Consider the following 24,624-nt stretch of genomic DNA (forward strand, 5'->3'; position numbering starts at 1 on the left):
CTTCCTCATGCCTGCCTTTGTCTCCCCGCAGATGTTTGGAGCAGCTTGTTTTCAGGGGAGTGGAAGTATGCTTCCTGAATACAGTTCAGGTGAAGAATGCACTGTTTCAGCTAGGAGGCAATGGAAGGGACCCCCTCACCTTCAGTCCTGCAAGCTTCCATTTGGAAGGCAATGGCTCCCAAGTAACAGCATCTTTTGTATCCGCTATCCCCTGTCCTACATGCATGACAGTATCTTGTCATCTCTGTGTTCGAACTCCAGTGGCTATGGGAAACCTCAGACTGTACACACATACACACATTGTTTTTTCTTATATATGCACACCCTGGTGATGTTCCACTTGTATATTAGACACAGAAAGAGACTAAAAATAAAACTAATAACAAAATAAATCAATATTTATAGCATACTGTGATAAAAATTATTAAAACCAATGAATTGTTAATTCCTGAAATCTTCCATTTAATATTGTTTGAACCATGGTTGATCAGAAGTAACCTAAACCACAGAAATAAGGAAAGACAAGAGAAAAAATACGTATACATAAAAGCTGCTTTGCGGGCCAACACACACACACACACACACACACACACACACACACACACACACACACACACACAGACAGAGAGAGAGAGAGAGAGAGAGAGAGAGAGAGAGAGAGAGAGAGCTCCACCCCTAGTTCTCTGTGGCTGTACCAAAGGGGAAAAGATGTCCGGAGATGAGAAGTTCACAGCGGACTCACAGACCGCATTCCACTTAGCCCACTCCTGCATTCGGGTAGGTTACTGAAAGTCCTCCTATTGACCTGCTTGAGTTAATCAATGTATGTTTTCCTGGTCCTTCCACCTAGAGGCGTGCTCATGGGAAGTGGGATGACTGAGAAGGAGGCAGTGGGCAGGAAGAGGAAGAAAACCAGAGCCCCAAATTGATTCAACAGACCCCAGATAACCAGGGCCTGGGGAGAGGTTTTAACCACCCACAGCTCTCTGTAGCCCAGAGACTCTCTTCACAGGACAGATCTGCCTCTCTCCACACAGGGAAATTAGTGAGCAACTATTTTTAGATTGTTTACTTTTCATCTCCTGTTAGAACTGCGCTGCTAGAGCAGTTTGAGAAGAGATGTATTTGTGGCGGTAATGGAAACATCTATTGATCACACAAGGATTCAAGAATCAGATCTACTTTGCAGGTCTTTTAAGGACCATAAATTCACTGGTCTTCTCACAGTGTTCCACCATGACGAACTAACATTTGCACAAATCTTCAACATTTTGGAACCTTTTTAAAAATGCATGTCGCCACACGAGCATCTCTCAATTGCCTCATCAGTTTTAAAGTTTTTGCAGTGAAAGAAAAGAAATTGTTAAGTGTCTGTAAGTGAGAGACATAGAGTCACTTGGCTGGGAAATGTCACAGACAGGGCACAACCGTAGTTAGCCTTTCCAAGATAAGAGGAATAAGGATGTCCACTGGGAGCCTTGGTTGAGTAAAACAAACACAAAATCTCCTGCATCTGAAATATTTACCAACATGCAAGGTTTGCTCACCTTTTTGGCTCTCCTCAGTCAAGACCTTTCTGGATTTTTGCCTTTCCATGCTGACCACACCCAGCAAGAGGGCAAACACCCATACTCAGCTAAAAAAAGAAAGTCCATGCTGAGGAGAAACACATGGAAAATTGTGTTTGTATAGATTGGAAGCCCCTGGTAGAGTGTGAACTTTAGGAAGTTGGGGGACCCTAGCAACACTGAGGCAGGTAAAGGACCCTTGCTGAGAGTCTACCTTCTGGACCATCTTTCATCTTTCCTATAACCTCTCAAGGAAGGTGAAATGTTACTACTCCATTGGTATTTTCAGGTTTGGAGAGGACATGAAGTTGCTAGAGTGGATATTGTCAATGACAAAACTGAAACTCTGATCCAAGTAGTAAGTGGTTGCGATGGTTAGTGCTGATTTTCAACTTGGCAGGATCTGAAATCACCTAGGAGACAGGTACCCAGGCACACGTGTGAGGAATGATTTGGATCAGGATAGTCTCTGAGCATGCCTATGAGGGATTTTCACAGTTAAGTTAATGGAGATGAGAAAAGCCATCCTATAACTGGGCTTGTGTCCTGGGCAGCATGACAAAGAGAAGGAAGATAGCACAGGTATTCACCACCCTGCTCCCTGACTATGTTCACAACCAACTGCCTCATGTTCCTGCTAGCAGCACTCCCCCACCGTGGCAGACTGGACCTTTGAACTGCGAACCCACATGAACCCTTTCTCTCTTAAGTTACTCTTATCAGGATATTTTATCACAGTGACAGGAAAAGGAACAGACTCGATGCTGTTTGCAGAGATTTGATCCAGAACTGGCTTAAAGAATCTTAGTGTATTTGAAGGAGGGAATCCTTCAGCGGTGATTGAAGAAACGCATGCCGTGGATTTTAAAGCTAGACATCTGAAAATATTAACTCAGGACAACGATTTGATTTGTTATGATTCTCAGTGGGGTGGGAGGGAGGACATGGTCCCTGGATCTAAAAACAGGTGCCATGCCTCCATGAGTCTTTCTCTTCCTCTGACAGCTCCATGAGTAATTGACTTCATTTACCAAACAGGCTGAGCACAACGTAAAATTATGCTACTCATCTGAACTGAAAAATCTCCTCTGTTTTCTAGCAGAGTCTCAGAGCACCATGTGGGAGAGAACACGACAGAATAGAAGCTGATTATGCAAAGTGCGCGAAAGAGAACGGCGTCTCTTGGTGGCATGTGGCAGCCTCGCAGGGAAGGCAGAACCCAGGGACACTGGGTGCTGTCTCTGACGACCATGTGTCACGAGCTGAATGGCAGGAGGGGGCTAAGATATGGGCTTGGATGTCCTTGTACACAGCCGTTTAAGACATGCATGCGTTACGCACAAACTACTTACACATTCAAAAAGCTGCCCTGAGGGTCTGCCCGTGACAGCACTCACATGGAGGTAGAGGATAACATTAATCATTTCCCCCATTTTCATGTGTTTTTTCAGGGTCTCCACTCTGGTCTTCACAGATCCCTCTAGAGATTTGAATAGCATTTGAGAACCCCGCCCACTCAGTACAATGACTACAAAAGCTTTGAAGAGAATGGAAATGATTACTTGCTTACATAGAGAGGTAATAAGGAAGTGGAGAGAGATAAAGGATTTTTAGTGCTCTGAGAATCTGGACTGACCGGGAATCAAAGTGACATTCTGAAAATGAGGCTGGTTTCTCCGTGTGTCTACCAAAGGCTGTGAACCTAGGAGCTATCCAGGGTCCTGGGTCCCTACTGCAATAATACATACATCATGTCTTACTTTCAGATTACCTGGCCCTTCTCCAAAGTTTATCTATAGATATGTACAGACATATGACTGAATCCAGACACCAATGACACTCATGTGTCCTTGAGGAAGGTTTGAAGACCTATGTAATGAATTCTGTATACTAATGCCAGTTGCACTCATGGCTATATAGCTGTACCATGAGAAAATGACGAGATTTTGAGGCTGGGTGCTTTGACAACAGACATTTGGTTCTCTGTTCCTTCATTATCTTGGGAAGGGACAATAGGATTCCAAGGACAGCATCTCAGAGCAGAGGGACTTGCTTTATTCAGATCTTGGAAAATCTAAATAATAGGGTAATTAAGTGGAGTAACAGATCACAAACCACTGGGGGATAATTACAAAAAACATGCATCTGTACTGACCCTAACTGGAAAAGTAATTCAAGGAGAGGAAAACATTTTTGCTTATTGCCAAGTCTTCAAGACCAAAATCATGATTTTGTAAGCATTATGGTGAAGAATGGAGCAGACACTGAATGCTAAATCTCATAGGAAACTTTGAAAAGCAGGATATTTTCATGGTTTAAAAGTATGCTTGTGTGGGAAGGAGAGTTTTCTGAAATATAGAAATGTTGGCTGACAGCACCAGGGAGCAGGTTGGCCATACTGGGCCCGAGGGAAAACTGGGTCGGCCTCAGACTCCTTCTTCATGGTCTTAAAATACAGGAGATATTGGAAGCAACAGCCACAGGCTGCAGAGAGGATGGTGATTCATGAATTCTATATGAAGCCAGATCATTGTTCTGTGGAGAGAACAGAATGTTATTTTAAGCTGTGCAATGACTTAAAAAATATACAACTCATGTATTCTTTTTGACAACTACTCAGGGTACCTGAGTGACTAACCGAAGACAAGCACTCGAGAATGTAGACATTCTTGGCACCAAAGTCCTCAAGTGAGCCTTCAAACCATCTAAACAAGAGTTTCCCCATCACTTTGAAGTATTTTTGAGGTAATTGAATGTAAGATATCATAAATACTTTTTAAAAAATTCTCAACATGAAATAATATTGATAGCAACAATACCATTTTAAAACTGAAATAAAATGTAAAATTTCATATTAACTCATAAAAGATTGGATTTAAGGTGAAAGGGGTGAGAAAGTAGATATTAATCGCAGTGTTTGGTGGGAAGGCTATGTGTGAGCACAAATTTGACAGGAAGGTGATAATCCATTCCAGTGTTGTAGCTGGTGAGAGTTTGATGAAGCTATGCTTAGGGTCACATGGAACCTGATAGAAGATGATGAAGCACCCTTGTCATGGTCACAGCAGGTGACTGCAGCTAACCCCTAGGCTTTAAAGCAGTGGTTCTCAACCTTCCTAATGCTGCAACCTTTTAATACTATAGTTCTTCATGTTGTGGTGACCCTCCCAACCATAAAATTACTTTCATTGCTACTTCATAACTGTAATTTTGCTACTGTTATGAACCATAAGGTAAATATCTGATATGCAGTATATCTGATACGTTACCTTCTGAGAAAGGGTCTTTCAAACCCAAGGAGGTCTTGACCCACAGGTTGAGAACCAGTTATGAAGGTTCTCTAGGAAGGAGGGATTGCTGTAATTATGGGAGCAAAGGCTATAGCCATAGGTGCATGAGAGCAACCCCATTTGGAGCCATCTTCAGGAGAAGAATATGGCACTACATACTCAGAATCCTTCAGGAAGTGTGGTAGGAAGCGGTTACAGTGGACTTCCATTCTTCACATACTCCATCTTCTGCCATAACCTGCCAGTGGCTAGATGCAAGGGGAACCTGTGACTGGAGAAGCCCTAGCGAGCGAGACCCCTAGAGGTCAATCTCTGAGCCATCAGTACCTCAGGAGTCACCAGAGGACTCAGCACTGACAACAGATACTTGGATTTAGGGTGGTAGTCTCACTAAAGATCCAGAGGAAACGAGACTAATCAATTTGACATGTAGTGTGTTTTCTACTTCAGGAGCCTAAAATTCATCCATACTCTAAAAATGGTAAGAACTACAGTGAAAGGTCCATTTACCCCAATTCATCTTGAATGTCTAAAATGTATTTCATGGTAGAATTTGTTGAGAAGGACAACTCTTCATACCCAGCAAATCAGTAGATTTGGTAGATTTGGCCATGAGTAGCCAAACTGAAAGGGTGGATGCTATTTTCTCATCAAGGCTCAGCTTGAGCTGCCTGGAGACCATTTAAACTAATATATTGGAGTGATTCACCCAAATTGGGCTAAAATTTACTTACTGACCTGCCCGCTTTCCCTCAGCTCTTCAGTACTAGACAATAATAGCAATTTCAGACCAATGTCACTACACAACTAGAGGTAATAAGACAGAAGGTGCAAAAGGAAGCAGTCCCCACACCAGGAAAACTAAATGAATAGCATGACACAGTGTAGGAACCGCTTTTGAAGGAGGAATTTGTACAGAATTCATCATCCACCATGATAAATAGAAGATCCACAGCTACAACGGTGTGGAAGAACTGTTTTTAGATACTGAACTACAGGGAGTGTCAGAGTGTGGCCTCCCTAGAGCATGGATGTAAATAAGTCCTGTGACTTCTGAAGTTTATAACCTGGAGGGGTTCACTAGCCAGAATATGGTAGGGGAAATGTAGCATAACCCAGCAGTTCTTTAGAGAAAGCCTAATGTTGGAGACCAGGGGTGATAAGGCAGATACAATTTATGGGACAGATGATAGAAGAGAGGTGTTCTACTTTGATTTCGGTGGCTGAGACAAAGCACTCTGACCAAAAGCAACTTGGGGAGGAAAGGGTTTATTTCATCTTACACTTTTGGGCTACAGTCCATCACTGAGGGAAACTGGGACAGGAATGTGAAGCAGAAACCATGAAGGAACACTGCTTACTGCTCACTCCTTATGCTTTAGCCATGCAGCCAGGACTGCCTACGTAGGGATGGTACCCCCCATAGTGGGCATGGCTCTTCAATCATTAAGATGCCCACAGACATGCCCATAGGCCAGTCCTATCCAGGCAGTTCTCTGATGGAGATTCTTCTTCCAAAGTGACTCTAAGTTGAATGATATTAAGTATAAAAACCAGCCAGGGTAGGAAAGAAAGACAGATATCCAGAGAAGTCCCTTAACTCAGTGGATCTCAACCTTCCTAATGCTGCAACCCTTTAATACAGTTCCTCATGTTGTGACCCCCAACCACAAAATTATTTTCATTGCTACTTCATAACTAATTTTGCTACTGTTAAGAATCATAATGTAAATATCTGATATTCAATCCTCATGAAAGTGTTGTTAGACCCTCCAAAAGGGTTGCAACCTACAGGTTGAGAACTATGGCCTTAATATGTCAGCAGGAAAGAAAATGGGAAGAAATACAAGAAAGAGGGATGAAAATTTTCTAAGCTCATGTAAACTGGAGACAGAGCATATTTCCAGCTGTAAAACACAAGCAATGCTGTAGTGAATGAACACATGGTCAGAAGGGGTTACTCCTGGTGGTAGGAATAACAGCATCTCTGGGCTCATCCTAGCAAGGTTAAACACCAAAGCTTCCAAAGGATCAAACTGAACTAAAGTCACATAACCATAGGCCACAACAAAGTCCCACGTGGAATTAATACAACCTGGCATCTGGAAATATAATGTTCACAGTGCTCAGTATCTCATAAAAATATCAACAAGGATTCAAGTTACAGGAAGCATGACTTTTAACAAGAAGAAAATGCCATTAGTAAGAATAGATACAGAAATGACAGGAGATGGGATTACTGGTAGAAGACTGAAACCCACTATTAATATGAAGTTTTATAAATATATGCTCAAACATCTTAAGGACCTTGTGTACATGAGGAAGAGAGAAAGGAAAAGTTTAAGAGTAAGCAAATAACCCCTATAGGAAAACTCTAGGAAAAAACTACCTATAATAAAAATCATAGAGAAACAGGATTGACAACAGAGTAAACATGGCAGTGAGCTTGGAATCACAGCAAGAAAAACTCCTCCAGATAAGACATAGGGGTTTTTACAAGCTCAAAGAAAGTGGACAGAGAATCAGTAACCTGTGGGAAACAATCTGGAAGTTCAACATACATGTAATTGAGCTCCAAGGAAGAGGAAAGAAAGAATATTGATTCTTCTGAATTTACAGGAGATTCCTATCACAATAAATGCCTCTAGAAGTTGAAACTATCATTAGGTCCAAAGTGGATTTGATCCACTCCTACTATATATTACATCTGATCCCACAGTATACTGTGGCATCAACTCTTTTTTCTTGTGCTCACATGTCTGATTGGAGCTGTGGGTCATAGCAGCTGTCAGTCCTGAGATGGGATTGTCCTTAAAAACTCAAGTATAGTTTCCTTTTATTATTATTATTATTTTTTATTTTTCAAGACAAGGTTTCTCTGTGTAGATTTGCACCTTTCCTGGAACTCACTCTGTAGACCAGGCTGGCCTCGAACTCAGAGAGATCTGCCTGCATCTGCCTCTGGAGTGCTGGGATTAAAGGCGTGTTTCTATCAAATGCCAATCGCTTTTGCACTATTCAACTGGAAACAGAAGTAGGAACAATAAACAGGAATCTGTGACTACTCAGTTGGTTGGACATCTTCAGACTTTATTAGATAAAACAGTACACAGGTGTTTTATATGGAAGGGTGGAGAATCCCAAAAGCATATGTAAACACAGGCACTCCTCTGTTTGTGGGATTACATCCCAATAATTTATCATAAACTAAAATACGTAAGTCAAAAATGCATGTGTGTACCTAACTCACTGAATTCTATAACTTAGTAACATAGCATGCTGTAGAGTGTCATTTTTTTTTCCTTTTCTGATCACATGGTTAACTGAAAGCTATGACTTGCTACTTCTGTCTGGCATCAAGAAGGATTAGAGGATATGTTTCTAAGCCAGGCAAAGTCCAAATTCAAAGTCTGGACCACAGTTTCTGCTTAATATGTATGGACTTTGTGACTGTAAAGCCCCACCCTTAAGTCAAATCGTCATGTTGGTGGTTGGTGGTCCTGGGCATAAGCCCACAATTTGAGAGAGAGAACCTCTTGGTTCTCTCCATAAAATGAGTGTTAATACCATGAGTGCAAGAATTTACCCAAGCTAGAGTACAAGGCGTTGGTGGGAACTCTTAGTTTACATTTCCAAATTGATGTCTGCCTCTTTTCTCATTCAGCACCACAGAAGGATTTTTCTGCAGTCCTATGTGACTACACTTCCGTGGCTATCAGCTAGCCACTCTCAGAAACACTCTGAGTTCTCCCACACTGTTTAATTGTTACCAAGAAGTTGTCTGCCTACCCAGGGCTCATATGTTCCAGACTCTTTGGATTTCAGTGTTGAGGTGAAACACTTGAGTTCTTCACAGTAAGATGTGAGAAAGCCAAGTCAACTGGAATCTCTCATGTGATACCCTCCATACTAGCCTCCAGCTTGCTGGATGCTCTCCAGGGACTCTGATGCCATGAAAGAGCCATGATATGGAAGTAGCCTGTGTCCCTGGATCACCTTAGTGGGAAATCTTCACATCTGCTACACAAGCCATTATTGTACTGGTCAATGAATAGTGACTGCTCCTGCCGAGTTAAGCCTCTGCACTTTATGGTTTGCTTATAGTTCCTAACTCCACAGAACTTTCATCCCAACAAAGAATAGCTGCAGAAAGTTGATAGAATTCTGTTTCCAACTAACATTATGAATAAAGCCCACATCGACCACATGCCACAAGATCTAGGGTAGCAAATGCATATCATGTTTAACCTGCCTAGGCTTAGCTCCTCTCATAACATGGCTTAGAAACACTGAAAAAAAAAAAAAAAAAACAAAACAAAAAAAAAACCAAACCAAAACAACAACAAAAAAAGGGAAGACTCCTCCATTTCCCTGTAGTGGGTAGCCATTCCAGCTTTGACCTGGAAATACCACCCCCTTTGAAGCTTAAGTAACTGTCATGCCTACAAGGCGGAGCCAAGAGAGGACTCCTGAAGACCTGAGATCCGGATGGGCTGGCTCTCTTGGTTCCAGGACCCTGGACGCTGGAGGTAGACCAAGCAGAGTTCTCCAGGGTACACTGCTGGACTGCGCTACACCTTTCCCAGACCCTGTTACCTATCCCTTCACTTGTAAGTTACCCCACAAAATAAACCTCCCTTTTAATTACATGGAGCTGCCTTAATAATTTCACCAGTATTTCTCCACATGTAAGAAGTATGATATTGCTATGAGGTCATGGTTCTTACAGGGGAAACTATTACCGCTACTTTCATAAGCCAGTGTAATTCATTCTCCCTGCATTCTAAATACTTATCCTTATTCCCATAGGTAAGTATGGCTCTCACACCTCATCAAAGGAGCCTCTTTTTGCCACAAAGACCAGAACAGAAAACCATGGGACTGGTTTTCAAATGCAAATAACAGGTGATTGTGGAGTGCTCAGGCTGACTTGATGTAGCTGCAACACAACTTCTACATCATAGAGTGGACAACACAGAAGAGAGGATAGAAAGATTATGAGACCCAGAGGACATTTGCTGTAAGTCTGTCTTCTAGAAATGTCAGGGAAGCTACACCCGTGAAATCCCAACAATATGGACAAATAAGATCTGAACAATGACAACACCAGTTGACATGCCAGAGTGGGTAGGGAGAATCTCACAGGCCCCCTAGATGAAGAGTTGCAGGCAATTAATGACTACAGAGAGATCAGCAGTTAGTCTTCCTCATGGATGAGCTCCCTAAATGGTTATACAACACCAACTTGTCAACCCTAAATATATATCGTACAAGTAACACTACAGAGACTCAGCAGGCTACCAAATCATATACATGTAATAAAGAAAAAGAGGCCATGAACCTGCAAGGCAGTCATGAGGGGAATGGGGGGAATGGAAGAAGGGGACCAGGGGAAATGGAGTAATTATATTTTATTAAAAAATTAAATAAACTTTCAAAAAGAAAAGGAAAAAGTATGGGACCAGTAACCTGCAGAGTCTGTGGGTTCCACAAAGGATTAGAATATGGGTAGTTAGTCCTGAGTAACCTGCCTTCTGGCTATGTTTATCTATTTTGATTTTTAAGTTGTTTTTCCCTCCCCACTTGATCCTTCCATTCCAGCCTCCCATCCATCCATCCATCATCCATCCATCTCTGCATCCATCCATCCATTCATCCATCTCTCCATCCATCCATCCATCCATCTATCCATCCATCTACCCATCCATCCACCCACCCATCCATCCATCCACCAACCTATCCATCCATCCATCCATCCATCCATCCATCCATCCATCCATCCATAATTATAGAATAGATAATAGAAAACTTTTGCTTGTAAAGGTCAAAGGTAGATCCCAAAGCAGTGGATGGGAATGAACATTGCCAGAACATTTCTGAGTAATTGGGTATCCAGGCTGATACCCAATTTAAAGGGAATTTACTATACAATTGACAGGAAATGGCCTGGAAAGAAGAGGGGCAGAGCTTCACAGTGAAGAGGGAAGAACTGGGTGCCTTTTCCTTCTGTGCCACCCATGGGCCCTAGGTTAGCTCTGATTGTCCTCAGTGGAAATGTTACACCATAAGCGTCATTACCATGTATTCATTTTCCATCCATGTGATAAATGTTCCTAGTGCCTTAGGTGCAAACAAAGTTGGAGTTTCAGATATAACATAAATAGGATTAAGGCATTGGCCTATGGGGCTGAGTATCCTACTCTCTGTATATAAACAGTTGTGGCTTAAGAGAAAGCACATTGAAAGTGTAAAAGTCGGTTGTTTACCACTAAAAATTCATTTTACATTAAAAATAACACTATTGAACTGGCTTGAATGTAAAGTCTGTTTAATCCATGTAGCATCTAAAACTGAAAAGGGGGATTTTCCACTTATGTTTTATTGTTTTATGTCTTACTGTCTTATTGAAGTCCACAAAGGATTAAAATATGGGTAGTTAGTCCCAAGTAACCTGTCTTCCGGCTACATTTATTTATTTTGTTTTTTTAATTGCTTTCATTTATCTGTCTATTTTCAAAACTGTTTCTTACTTTCTAACTCAGGCTGGCCTACTCACTCTGAAGTCCAAACTGGCTTCCAATTCATGGCAATCCTCCTGCCTCATCCTTCTAAGTGCTGGGATTTCAAGTGTTAAGTTTCCATGTCCACCTCACTTAACATTTAAGTAAGATAAACTGTGTTGTAAAGAGCTAGCCACAATCATCATCCAATAACACTGGCCTTCACTAGGGTAAGGGGGTGGACACTAGTGGGTAGCAGGGTGTGGAACCTAGCGATTTAGAAATGGGTCTTTGGGTGTCTTTGAGGTCAGGTGTCTGAAGTCTTGTGTCCTTTTAGCTGGCCCAGGGAAGACGGCTATGAGCAACTGTGTCCTTTAGGCTTCCAGCAAAAAGCAGATGGCTCACTTAAGTGGGGTCTGGAGAAGCTTTATTGAGGGACTATTTACAGTTGTGTTGATGAAGGGTCGAGAATCAACCCAGGATCAACCTGCAGGCTGACATCTGTAGGGAGCTGTTGTGACTTCAATGTCCAAAAGGCTGAAAGGATGTGGTAATCACATTCCTCCAAAAACGCAATATAAACACATTCACACATGTGAGTGTGTAAAAGTGTGTCTGTGTGCATGTCAGACCCATTGGTATTTGAGTTTAGCGTTTCTCCAACTTGTCCTCTGTCCCTGACATTCATTCTTCTGTCCGGTTATGTCACTGGTGATGTTTTCTATTCTCATTTGCTTTGTGAGTATCATTTGTATTGCTTTTCCAAACTTGAATTCCTTTGTTGCAACTTCCTTCTATCTTGCTAACATCTTCATCCACTTTGCTGACGTTTCTCCCCATCAGCTGACTTTCTTCTCTAGGGTCTGGATTGAAATGGTTATGCTGCGTCCTCTTTGAGGTCATCAGTCATTTTTACTAGTGAGCCTTTGAGATCTTCATCTGGGGTTTTACTTATTTTGAATTCAGTAGTGGTAGAGTTTTGATTGTTTGCAGGACTCACCCTGCCTTGCCTTTTCATATCTCTGTGTTTTTGTGATGCAATGTGCATATCTGCTGTTTGAATGTCTGGTTTTATTTGGGGATCTTTTATTTAGCAACCTATTCTTGAGGCTTCAATGCCAAGTACCACTTAGTGAGGAGGGAACAAATGCTGTAACAGCAGGCCCTTCAAACCACAGAAGATGGAGGACTCCACTCCGAATTGATTAAAGCCACCAATGGCCGTAAACTAGACACTGGGAAACGAGTGCAGAATGTGACATGAAATTAAAAATGATGTCGGGTTAACGTGGAAGTAAAGAAAAGAGGCAGAGAAAAGGAAAATGGAGAGGAGAACAGGTAAACAGAGTGGTGGAGTGGAGAACCAGGCTAGGAGGAAGGCATGACAGGAGACTAGAAAAGGTATTTGCAAGACGAAAAAGGGATTTCTCAATAAAGTCCAAAAGCAAAATTAAATAAACATAAAGAGAAATAAAAAAATGAAATTGGTTTTTGTGAACAAGTTAAAAAACAAATTCATAAACTCATTCCAATAAGATAAAGTCAAAACACCACTAAACATATTGGAGAAAAAGAGAAGGATAGGCGGGGACAACCCAGAGGCAAAAATGAAAAATAAATAAATAAAAATTACTCAATAATGAAAAGTGCAAACAAAAGTAGAAGAGTTTATGAAGGGAAAATAAAAAATAAAACATGATATACTAAAACACACTGCTAAAAATTCCTAAGGGTGGGTAAGCATAACAGGAAAAAATAAGTGAAATTGTGGAGTAGGATCTTAGCTCAGAAAGCACAGACCTTCAATGCAGGCAGTGGAGGAGGGTGGGGGTTGAACTTGTCAGCTTTCATCATCTTTCCTATGGCTTAGCTGAAATTGACCTTGTACTGGACGTGTGTGTGACATACATCCGAGCATTACTTCAATTGTTCTCCTTCTTTTCGTACCCGGGACCAAGTCTAGCTATGTAGTTTATGGGCTGGGCAGTTCCTCCACCTTCATCTCCCTGATGGTACCCACTGGGATGGCTGATCCCTAGCTGGGGTTAAGTGCTTTCCAAGTGCGTTGGGAGTATGCGAAGCAATCTTAACACTGAGTTGTATGCAGATGGAGAGCCTGTCTTCATATTTTCAAGGTCAAAATATTCATCATCATGCTGATGGGTACAATCAAAGGGGTCAAGTTGGCAATTAAGGATGCAGAGTTTTCAGGTTCCACAGCAGTGAGTGGTAAAATGGGTGGATTCAGAGGTGCATTTCTTCCTCCATCCTCTCTCGGGACTATCAAATTCCAAGGTATGTCTCTGCTGATGAGATCTGCTCCTGGCAACTGAGCATGGGCGTGGCCTTTCCTTGCATGTCCCTGCCTAAGCAGAAACTCTCCACCTCTGCATTTACTTGTCAGCATCTATCCCCCACTGCTGCCTCCCCCTAAGAGTCTCTCAGTGCTATCCCTCACCCTGAGGCTGCAGCAGGGTAAATTCAGGTTCCCTGTCTTGCGATCATTTCCCATTCTCAGGTCCCCAAGTAGCTCACTTCGAAACAATAGGTTCTTTAAAAGGTGGTCCCTAGCCAGTGCTCTCTGTGTCATATGGGGTGAGTAGTGGGGTTCCTGTGTGCTGCTGACCCCACCCAAACCACACAGGAAAAATGATCATCTCATCAAATCTTGAAACTGGTTTTGAGGCCTGTGAGCTCTGTAAGGTAAGATTGCTAGTCTCTTTACCAGGGCTACCTGATTGCTTTTGGGAGGTGTCCCCTGCAACCTGTTTCCCTGTTGGGGAGCCATATAGCTGAAGTGGCATTCAGCCCAGATTCCTTTCTATGCATGGCCCATCTTTTCTCTGCATTTGCCAGGTGTCTATCACTGCTTTTGTGAATTTCTGAATCAGTCTCTCTGTCTCTGTTTCCCTCTTCGAATCTCTCTGTCTCCCTTTGTCTCTATCTCCCTCTTTGTCTCTGTCTCTGTCTCTCTCTCATATGTGTGTGTGCACGCATTTACATGCACTCAAGTGTGTAAAAGAGACTATTTTTTTTTCTATTCTGAACCTCCTCCTCCACCTGAAGGCCACCTCTACTCTCAGGCTTATCCAGAATTACTAACTGAAATCTTTCTAAAGAAACCTCACGTGCTGGGACCCTGTGATGAGTGGTTGAAATTCAATCTAAGTAATTATTGGTTCCACGTCTAAGTAACTGTAATCTAATAAAGTTGACACACAAAATTAATCAAGCCTCATGTGACTTGAGTGGTGAGTCTTGGGAAAGAATCTGTAGATAAGAATAAAAACCTGTGTGTGGCGGAGCAGAATTATGATCCTAGCACTAGGGAGGCAGAGGCAGGAGGATCACTGTAAGTGTAAGGCTAGTCAGGACCACAGGGCTACAGGGCTACCTAGTGAGACTCTGTTTAAAAAAGAAAAAAAAAAGTAGAGCATAAGCCATGTACAGTGGCTCAAACCACTTTGGGAAGCCAAGGCAGAAGGATTCCTATGAGTTTGAAGGCATCCTAGGCTACAGAGTGAGTTCCTGCCAGCCCAGGATACAGGGGGAGACCATGTATTAAAAAGGATGAGCTGGAGATTCAGTGGCTATTAGAACCACTTTGCGGCAGGGAAGAAGAGGTGAAATAAATGAATGCTCCCCTTCATCTCCACACTCCTTTCCCCACCTCCTGTCACCCACCTAACAGCCAGAGTTTAATTGACGTGGATGCAAAGTGGTGTCCTCACTGGACCAAGAAAGGGTTAACTTCCTAGGGCTTGAACAGATGTGCAAAGAGAAAAATGTTCTGGGGAATGGATAATGAAGACATCATATGGCAATGCCCAAAATACTTAGGAAATACCTTGGAAGTGAAACTCTGGGGAACATCTGTCACTTAGGGCCATTGAGGAGTGGGGATGAGTAAGGCCATTTTAGTCTTAGCATTTAATAGCATTCAGCACTGCCCCACCTCATAAAGATTTGGAACATGTTGGTTGCATGTAGATTCCTTGTTAGAGATTAAAAAAAAAAATTCTGAAGATTACATATATCTTCTTACAGTTCAGTGGTGCATGGGCATGGTAGATGTTGCAGAAGTATTTGCTGGAAAACCATTTCAATCTCTTTCCTTTGAACCTCGTAGGAATGGATAAAATGCAATACAAAACCAAGAAATGTTTCTTAGGGGTCAAGTGGAATGGCACAAGGAGATTTTTAGTATAGCAGGTAAAGAATGTTACTAAAAGCTTATTCATTCAGAAGATGTCTGTGGAGGTCTACATTTTGACACTGAGATAAGAGACACTTAAGATGGAAATTATCTTTTGATACTTTTTCTAGGGATAAATCTATTATGCATAAGCAACATGAACTCCTGATCTCCATCCTTTTACCTTCCAAGTGCTGGGATTATAGGTGTGTGCCACCAGGTCCAACTTATAAATGTCTGAATCAGATCATTCGTGTGTTCCATTATTCACTTTGTAAAGGGGATCCCCCACTAATGTCCAGCACACTCCTTGGTGAAATGTGGGCTTTCAAGTTGTGCAGCCAGTGAGGGTGAGTGCCGCACCTCATGCTCAGAACTACTGAACATGTGACCCAGTGGGCAGGAATACTTGAGATGGAAACATCCAGAAAAGCAGCAAACCACAGAGCAGTGAGACTTTTCTTCAGCAGTGCTGCATACCTTCATACCTTTAGTGGAAACACATTTCACATCTGCAGACAATGGCCCCTCCATCCCAATGCCTTCTACTGGCTTTTTCTACTGTATCTAACTCTCCCTCCATCATCAAATTGGCCATTGACTTGAGTGGGACATTTTTTCTTTTTTAGAACAAACACAAAAGCCTTGTCTTTTGACTTTTCTAGAACCCCAAGTTGCCTACTCTACAATGCAAGGAAAAGTGGATCTAGGCTCCTGCTGTTTTTGTCCAATGCCAGTTCTTTTACGTTGCTCCATTATAAATATTGCTTATACATTTTAAGTTAAAACTGTGAAATATCCATTCTTGCCCTGACATTTTCCATTCTCTTACCAGATTTAAGATGTGAGTAGTCTTCAATGTGACCTTGGTTAGGAGATTATTTTTCAAAGCCAGGGTAAAAGGCAAGTGTATGATTTCCTCACAGAGGTTCTGCCAGTAGCTGAACACCCCATGTACTTTTTAACATCAGCTTTAGTTGATCTCAGAAATGTAGCAAGACGAAATACATATTTTCCAAAACTAAACTTTATGTCCCATCCATCATGGACTCTGAGATATATTAGGATCACTCAACCAATGTCAACCAAAGATTTGTCTGAGTTGAGTCAATACAGATAGGAAATTTGTTGATTTTGAATATATGATCACTAGCAATATTTTAAAATTAATTTGCTAATCTCATTAAATGAATTTCTTCTTTAGAAATTAACATGATAGTGATACAAGTTTTTCCTGCTTTTAAGATTTGCTGTCTTGAATAAAATTGGTTTTGTTTTATAGACACTTATTCATAAATTGGTAGATTATAAGCTTTTGAACTGGCAAATATATTTATTACCCCATGACCAGTTTTCATATAGTAAACAACATTTGATAAGCACTTCATAAAATTTGTGGAACTGAAGTGAATACCTTTTGAAATGATGTTAATAGACTAAAAACATGGAATAAAAGATAAATTTGGAAAAGTAAATGTGGAAAATAAATTTGAGCAAACCTCTCAGAGAGAATCATAAAGAACATAAATACTAAATAAAGAGAAAAAATACATTTAAAGAGATTGAAAACATTCCAGTAATGAAGGGAAACAAAAGAAGAAATGTGATGTATTGCCACTCAAATTGTACAAGAAAAACATTAAATATCAAAGAACATGCATTTGTAGGTTAAAATGACCCATGGGGGGGCACACATCAAATCAAATTACTTTCAAATCTCAGAACTTAAAGGAGAGTAAACTTCTAGATAGAAGATGATGCCAAAGGCTAATGATGTCTGTACTCATGCGGAGTTGGGTTTCAAAGGCAAAATCCAAAGCTAGAATACTGAACAGGTCTGAGGGAAGATTGCTTTAGCCTAGAATTTCAAAGAATGAAGCTACTACTGATAAAGTTGTAAAAGAAATAAAGACATTTGGGATATTTAAATTCTCAAATTCTACTTTTGTGTGTTTTCTATAACAGGGCTACAAGATGCGCTCGCTCCACATAAGAAAGTAAACCAATGTAGAGGAGTTCAGTCATCCAGGCCAGGACTGCAATGGCCCCAGGCCAGAAAGGTCAACACAGAAGAGTTTGTGATGTCAGTTTCACAGTGTAGAGACAATCCCAGATGGAAGCCACACAGTAGGCTTACAAGGCTGGAAGTTCAGATCCAATCTGGAAGAAAGGAAGTTTCAAGAGCAATAACTCCAAGAAAAACAATGGATTGGTTGCAATTCCTTATAGTTTATTCATGCAAAGAACATTTATTTTATATTTTATGTATCAGCACTGGGGGGTAAAATGTGGTGTTTAATAAGAGCATGAAAATAACAGGGCAGTATTATAACATATTATATAAAATTCTCAAAAAAATAAAATCAATTAAAAAAGAAATCAAGGCAACTATAAACTTTAACAGAAACAAAAAGTTGTTCCAAAGAATGTGTCAGTTCTGTATCTCAATTTGAGCAATTTTAACACAATCATGTACCTGTGTTTCCTATTTTTAGTATTTTAGCAAAATATCAGAGACTGGGTAATTTATCATATTTAATTAACCTCAAGGTTCTAAATAATGGGGAAGTCCAAAGTTGAGGTCTTAACTCTGGTGAGAACACTCTTCCTGTGAGGAGTTTGCAGAGGCAAACTGGCTTTTACTATAGAGCTGATTTCATGATAATCAATACCTATGAAATTATTTATTTAAGAAGACAAAGATGATGACTTCATCTTTTAAAGTCTCCAACTGGTTTCATCTTTAGTATTTCACAACGAGAAAGAAATATCCTAAAATCAAAGCACAAATACTGGAAGATGATGGATGATGCAGCATTGTACATGTGTCCACAAGACAAAGGTATAAGAGAGTCAGCTGTTATCTTCACAAGAGAAAGCCCAGAATAGTTAAACAAAAATCATAAGAAGCATTGTGAACCTGTCCCCTAAAAGTACTCTGGTAAAACCAAGACATGAGGATACACTCATTTACCCAGGTGGGCAGAACTCTCAGGAGGGTAGCTGTGGAGCTGGGCTAAAATGAAAAGTAAATACAAAATCACAACCTGGTCCTTCATATTCATGCATCTATTTTTGCAAAATGTTTATTTTATTTGAACACGTCAGTGGACTGTGCCACCTAACAATGAATATTTGAAACTCATGATTGAATTATGTCAACAGACGAATCTCAAAACTTATAATTTGCTACTTTTCATATTTGTTTTAAAAATAATTCAGAATGTTTAAACATTAAAAGTTATATGAAATACTCACTTAAAATATATAAACCATATTAAGTATTATTTGGGAACATAACATTGTCAATTAAAATACAAAAGTGAAGCTAAATTTAGCATTCTTTTGTGTTCTAGATACCCACAGAAGGACAAATTATTACTATTTTTTAACTTGGGGGAAAAGAAGAACAAAAATTATGGTAGGGAATTAAACTTTTCTTGGCATTAAGTTCCCAGAAGTATTAAAGATTAATATTATTATAAAAGAAACACTTATCTCCTGTATTCTAAATGAACTCAGAGATCCAAGCTAATCCTTTTAAACCTTTTTTAGTGTTTCCTTGGCATTCCACACACACCATCACTGCCTTTGTCCAAGGTCTTGTCATCCTTTCCTAATTAAGGATTTACTAATTTTTAGATGTATTTATGTACACTTGCATTAGATTTTGTGTACTATGTATGTGCAGGTGACTAAGAAAGCCAGAGCGTGTTGGATCCCCTGAAGATGCAGATCCAGGTGATTGTGATCTGCCCAACCTGGGTGCTGGGAACCAAACCTGGGTCCTCTGTAAGAGCATTCAATGCTCTTAACTACCGAGTCATTTTCCAGCTACAGGTCTTGTTAGGTTTAACCTAGGTTGATTTAAGATTGGTCAATGACCTACAAATTTCGTTTTATTTATCTACTGAGAAAATACTTCAAGACACTGAAAATCAATGAGAAGATCGGTACAATTCTCAATCAAGACCACAAGAAGGCAAAAATGCAAAGATACAGGGAAATGAGCTTAACAGCAAAGCACGCTTCGTCTCTAGAGTCATTGCAGATCTACAACCAACTGTTGTGAGTTTTCCTTTGTGGAAGCTCCACACACAATCACCACAGACATAAAATTAATTCTGGAGTGAGGTGACATATGGGCGCAGGGTAAGTGAAGCTTGAGCGTCAGCATCCTTGTGTTCCTTCAACAGAAGTGTGCTAATTATGCAATGTCTGACCTTTGTATACAGCAAGGTCTTGATGCGATTTCTAGGGAAATAATTAAAACCATAGGAAGTAATCTAGTAAAAAGGAATATTAAAGTGGAGGAGTTGATCAATCAAAATGTAATAAGTGGGGGGGGGAATAAAACATGGAAGAATTGAGACAAATAGGAAGGACATAATACAAACATAAACTTCAACCCAACCGTAAGTCTATGAGTAAATATCAATGGCCTAAAGCTTCACAGAAAGGAAAAAAAAAATGTTAAGAAACATAATGCAGAAAGATGTCAGAGTGAAAAGGGGTCCTGAAGAAAGAATGATGATGAAGGACAAGTCTTGGCCAGTCAGTAAGAAAAAAGTATTGTATGTTTAGGAAGGGGGCAGAAGCTAGTATTTGTTCACAATGTTGTAATTAATGTTATATGCAAAAAGGCCTGTGGATAATGACTGGAGTTATACACTAGATTAAGAAAAGCAACTGTATTTAGTTATACAGGCTATGAACTGTAGCAGGAATCTTAACAGGTCTTATTAATGAGAACAAAGCTGAGGCCAGTTATTGGGGTAAATGCTGGAAGATCAGAGAAGCAGAAGAAGCCACAGATACCTCACCTTGCCAGTTCCTCAAGTGATCCTGTTTCCTCAGACTGGATGTCTCTGAGTCCTCATTCAAATGAATCTCAGCTAAACAGTGCTGCTCCAAAGCCTAAATGCTTAACCAGCCAATTGCTTAACTAGCCAAATGCTTCTAGTTTCTGGTCTTCACGCCTTATATATCTTTCTCTTTCTGCCCCCACTCCCAGGAATTAAAGGGGTGTGTCTCCATGCTGACTGTATCCTTGAACACACAGAGATCTGCCTAGCTCTGCCTCCCAAGTGCTGGGATTAAAGGCGTGCACCACCATCGCCCAGCTTCTGCTATGGCTTGCTCTGACCCATTTTCTAGCCACTATTTTTGGCTCTGTATCTAGTGGCTGTCTGTTCTCTGACCCCAGCCAGATAAATTTATTAGGGTGCACAATATTTTGGGGAACACAATACCACCACATTGAACAAATAATGCAATTTTAAAAAATACTACTCATTATGATGTCAGGAGAATATTATATTTAGATTTACAAATGTGATTTAAAAACATGTGGAAATTTTTAAAATATTATTCTTAAATAAGAGTTTTAAAATCTGAAATTTTTACAGTGTACACAGATAATAAGAGTTATATATTATAAAATGTCAATTTCTAAGGCCAGAGAGATGGTTCAACAGTTAAAGACAGGTACTGCTCTTGCAGAGGACCTGGGTTCAGTTTCTAGCACCATGTCAAGCTGATACTAATCACCTGTAACCTCAGATCTAGGGGAATCTGTGAACATCTACACTCATGTGCTAACACACACAAAAAAAAATTAAAATAAATCTTAGGAAATGTCAATTTTCTTCATAATCCAGAAAGCAACACAATGCCAGCTAAAAGTCTGAAGCCTGGGCTGGCAAAGTGGAAATAATGATCTCTGCACAGGTCTTACCACCTGAGGTTGATACCCAGAGCCCACATGAAGGAGAGAAGTGCCTCTACAAAGTTGTTCTCTGAAGTCCACACACGGTGGCATATATACACCCACCCTTCTGACTAATTTCATGTCAGTTTGACACAAACTAGAGTCATCTGAAAGAAGAAAACCTCAACTGAGAAAATGCCTCCATAAGATCAGGTTGTAGGGCATTTTCTTTTTTTCTTTTTTTTCTTTTTTTTGGGGGGGGGTATTTTTTATTATTATTATATTTGTGTTTTAATTTTACATATCAGCCATGGGTTCCCCTGTCCTCCCTCCTCCCACCTTCCCCCCAGCCCCTCACCTCCATTCCCATCTCCTCCAGGGACAAGACTCCCCTAGGGATTCAGTTCAACCTGGCAGATTCAGTACAGGCAGGTCCAGTCCCCTCCTTCCAGGCTGAGCAAAGCATCCCTGTGTAAGCCCCAGGTTCCAAACAGCCAGCTCATGCACTAAGGACAGGTCCGGGTCCTACAGCCTGGATGCCTCCCAAACAGTTCAAGCTATTCAATTGGCTCACTTATCAAGAGGGCCTGATCCAGCTAGGGGTTCCACAGCCTCTGGTTCATAATTCATGTGTTTCCATTCATTTGGCTATTTGTCCCTGTGCTTTTTCCAATCTTGGTCTCAACAATTCATGCATTTTCTTGTAAAGACTGATGCAGGAGGGCCCAGCCCATTGCAGGTAGTGCTATACCTGGGCTGGTAGTTCTAGGTTCTATAAGAAAGCAAGCTGAGCAAGCCATGAGGAGTAAGCCAGTAAGCAGCACCCCTAAATGTCCTCTGCATCAACTCCTGCCTCCAAATTCCAGCCCTTCTTGAGTTCCTACCCTGACTTCCTTCAGTGATGGACTATGATGTGGCATAGGCCAAATCAAACCCTTTCCTCCCCAACTTGCTTTTGATCATAGTGTTTCATCAGAGCAATAGCAACCTAACTAAGACATCCACAATATACACACATCATCATCATCATCATCATCATCATCATCATCATCATCATAACATTTTTTAAAGTTTGGACTTTTCCTACTCTCTCCTGCTGTCTTTTTCAGAGGAAAAAATAACAGCTGACTTTATATAGACATGACAGAGATCAAGAATAATGAAACTCTTTTGGAGAAGAAAATATTGAGAAACCTGTCTCTAACAAGCCCTGCAGTATTATGCTAGACCAATAGATCAAATACAGAAATAAAACAACAATAAATATCAGGACACTCAGGCTGTTAGAGATGGCTGGGGGTGAGGCTGTGAGGAAGGAAGACCGTCTCAAAAAAGGTCCTGGAATCTGCTAAATTATACGGAAAGCTCAGCTCATGTTCTTATGTAACGGATCAAGTAAAATACACCTGAAAACACTTACCCACGGCCATTAATTTTTGTTAGCTGTGGCTACTGTATCACTCAACATGGCATATGTGGATTGCATCATTTTTAAAGACTATTTCTTGTTCTTTGAGAGCAGGAGTCATATAACCTATTTCTCTGTGTTTAGCACAATGTTAGGCATACAATGACTGTTAGGATTGCTATTGGTCAGAATTCTACATCACTCAAAATAAGAGGTTGGAAGTTTATTTCTCACTACAAAAAGTTCAGAGATAAGAAAATTGAGGGCTACTGAGTGACTCCCTAACTTTTTGGAGGAACCAAGGCCCTCCTAGTTTTCTATGTTTCACTTCTCATTTTTAAATGTGATTATCACATATTTAATTACAGGAGATGTCAACACAGCCCACAGGTGAGTATGTATTTACTTCTATAGTAACTCATCACCAGAGCTTCTGTGAGAGGCTCGTACAGCTACCTTGTTTTTGAAATATTTACATTTAAGCAAAAAACATTTAACTTAGGTACCTAAAGGAATGAGGAGTTAGTTTGTATTATAATTTCTCCTTCAAATATCAGATGTTGTAAGTTAGCTTTTGCCAAGCGCTCGATACTCGGTGGGAGGCAGGGTGGCAGTCTCTGAGGAGTGCCTGAGATGCCTATATTTTGTGTTGTTGATTAAAGAGAGCACCATATGCTTGCGATAACAGGTGTGCAGGTGGCAAAGCCAGCATTCTGTTGTACAAATTTAGTATCCTGCCTTGTGTGCAAGCCCAGAGAGGGCCCTTCTATCTGTGCACAGCAGTCAATAACTGAGAATGTATACAAAGCCAGATTTTACTTTAAGAAAAAAGAAAAGAAAAATAAAAATCAACCAACTTTGAGTCACTTCAACTCTTTCATGAAGAAACTGGTTCAAAACCTAGCCACAAGAATTCGTGAGGGTTTTAGAATAATTTGACACATCCAATCATAAAAACAACTTAAGGGTAGCCTAAGTTGAAGCATGATTTTTATAAAAGGAATGTTCCCGATGAATAAGCTGCAAAATACACTCGAAGATGTAGAACAAGTCAGTCAGAGTCTAAAGATTTGCTTGAGCCTACATGTTCTGACAATAGTTTTTATTAATCAATACTTCCTAGCTAGATAGCAAATTTTACTCAGACTATTAATTTTGATGCATTATATAAATTACTAGGGTCATTGGATAAAGTACTTGCCATACAAGCATGAGAATCTGAGTTCAAATCCGCAGCATCTACATTAAGCTTGGTGCCCTGATGCTTGCCTGTAACCCCAGTGTTCCTATGGGAAGATGGGAGGCAGCGATTGGAGAATCCACTGAAGCTTGACCTAACCTAGTGTCCACAGTGGTTAGCAATGAAGAGACCGTGTCTCAAATAAGGTGGAAGGTGAGGACCAACATCCAAGGTTGTCCTGTGATCTCCACACATGCATCATGTGTGCCACCCAAGCACAAAAACATGTATATACATGTACATAGGTATACACACATCATATACACATACATGCATACATCACACACACACAGAAAATATACATATAAATTTGCCATTCTTTCGCTAACAGGCTCTCCTTGCAGTATTAGTGTACCCCAGAGCTTCTGGGGAGAAGTGTGTAACTAGAGTTCCTCATCAAACACAACCACTAAGGGCCAAGGTAAAGCATTTGGGGAGTCTTTGAACCTAACACCTTGGATCGTTTGGTTTACCCTTTGCTACACAATCCTCCTGTGGGCAGCTGAGGGCCACATCTGTATTTCTCTTTGAATTGTATCTGGAAGTGGCTGGGGTCTTGGACGGATGGGAATGGGGCAGGGCATGTATATTGCAGGGTCTGCTACTGAGGGGTCTTGGTGAGTGGGGAGCCTTCCTGCAGGAGCCTTGCCTGCTGGCAGGCAGCTGTAGCCGAGTTGGGCAGGTGTGGTATCTGTGATACACTCCAATCTTCC

General features: G+C 40.7%; 1 protein-coding gene across 1 annotated transcript in view; it reads left to right on the top strand.

Moving 5' to 3' along the window:
- The first annotated feature begins 708 nt into the window (after positions 1 to 708).
- Positions 709 to 24,624, top strand: part of Stmnd1 (stathmin domain containing 1) — a 216,179-nt gene continuing 192,263 nt past the window's right edge. Inside the window, exon 1 of the mRNA XM_036188921.1 lies at positions 709 to 777. Coding sequence (XP_036044814.1) covers positions 709 to 777 — 69 coding nt within the window. The remainder of the gene's footprint in view (positions 778 to 24,624) is intronic.

The sequence above is a fragment of the Onychomys torridus genome, chromosome 5 (assembly GCF_903995425.1).
Source record: "Onychomys torridus chromosome 5, mOncTor1.1, whole genome shotgun sequence".
Taxonomy (NCBI): domain Eukaryota; kingdom Metazoa; phylum Chordata; class Mammalia; order Rodentia; family Cricetidae; genus Onychomys; species Onychomys torridus.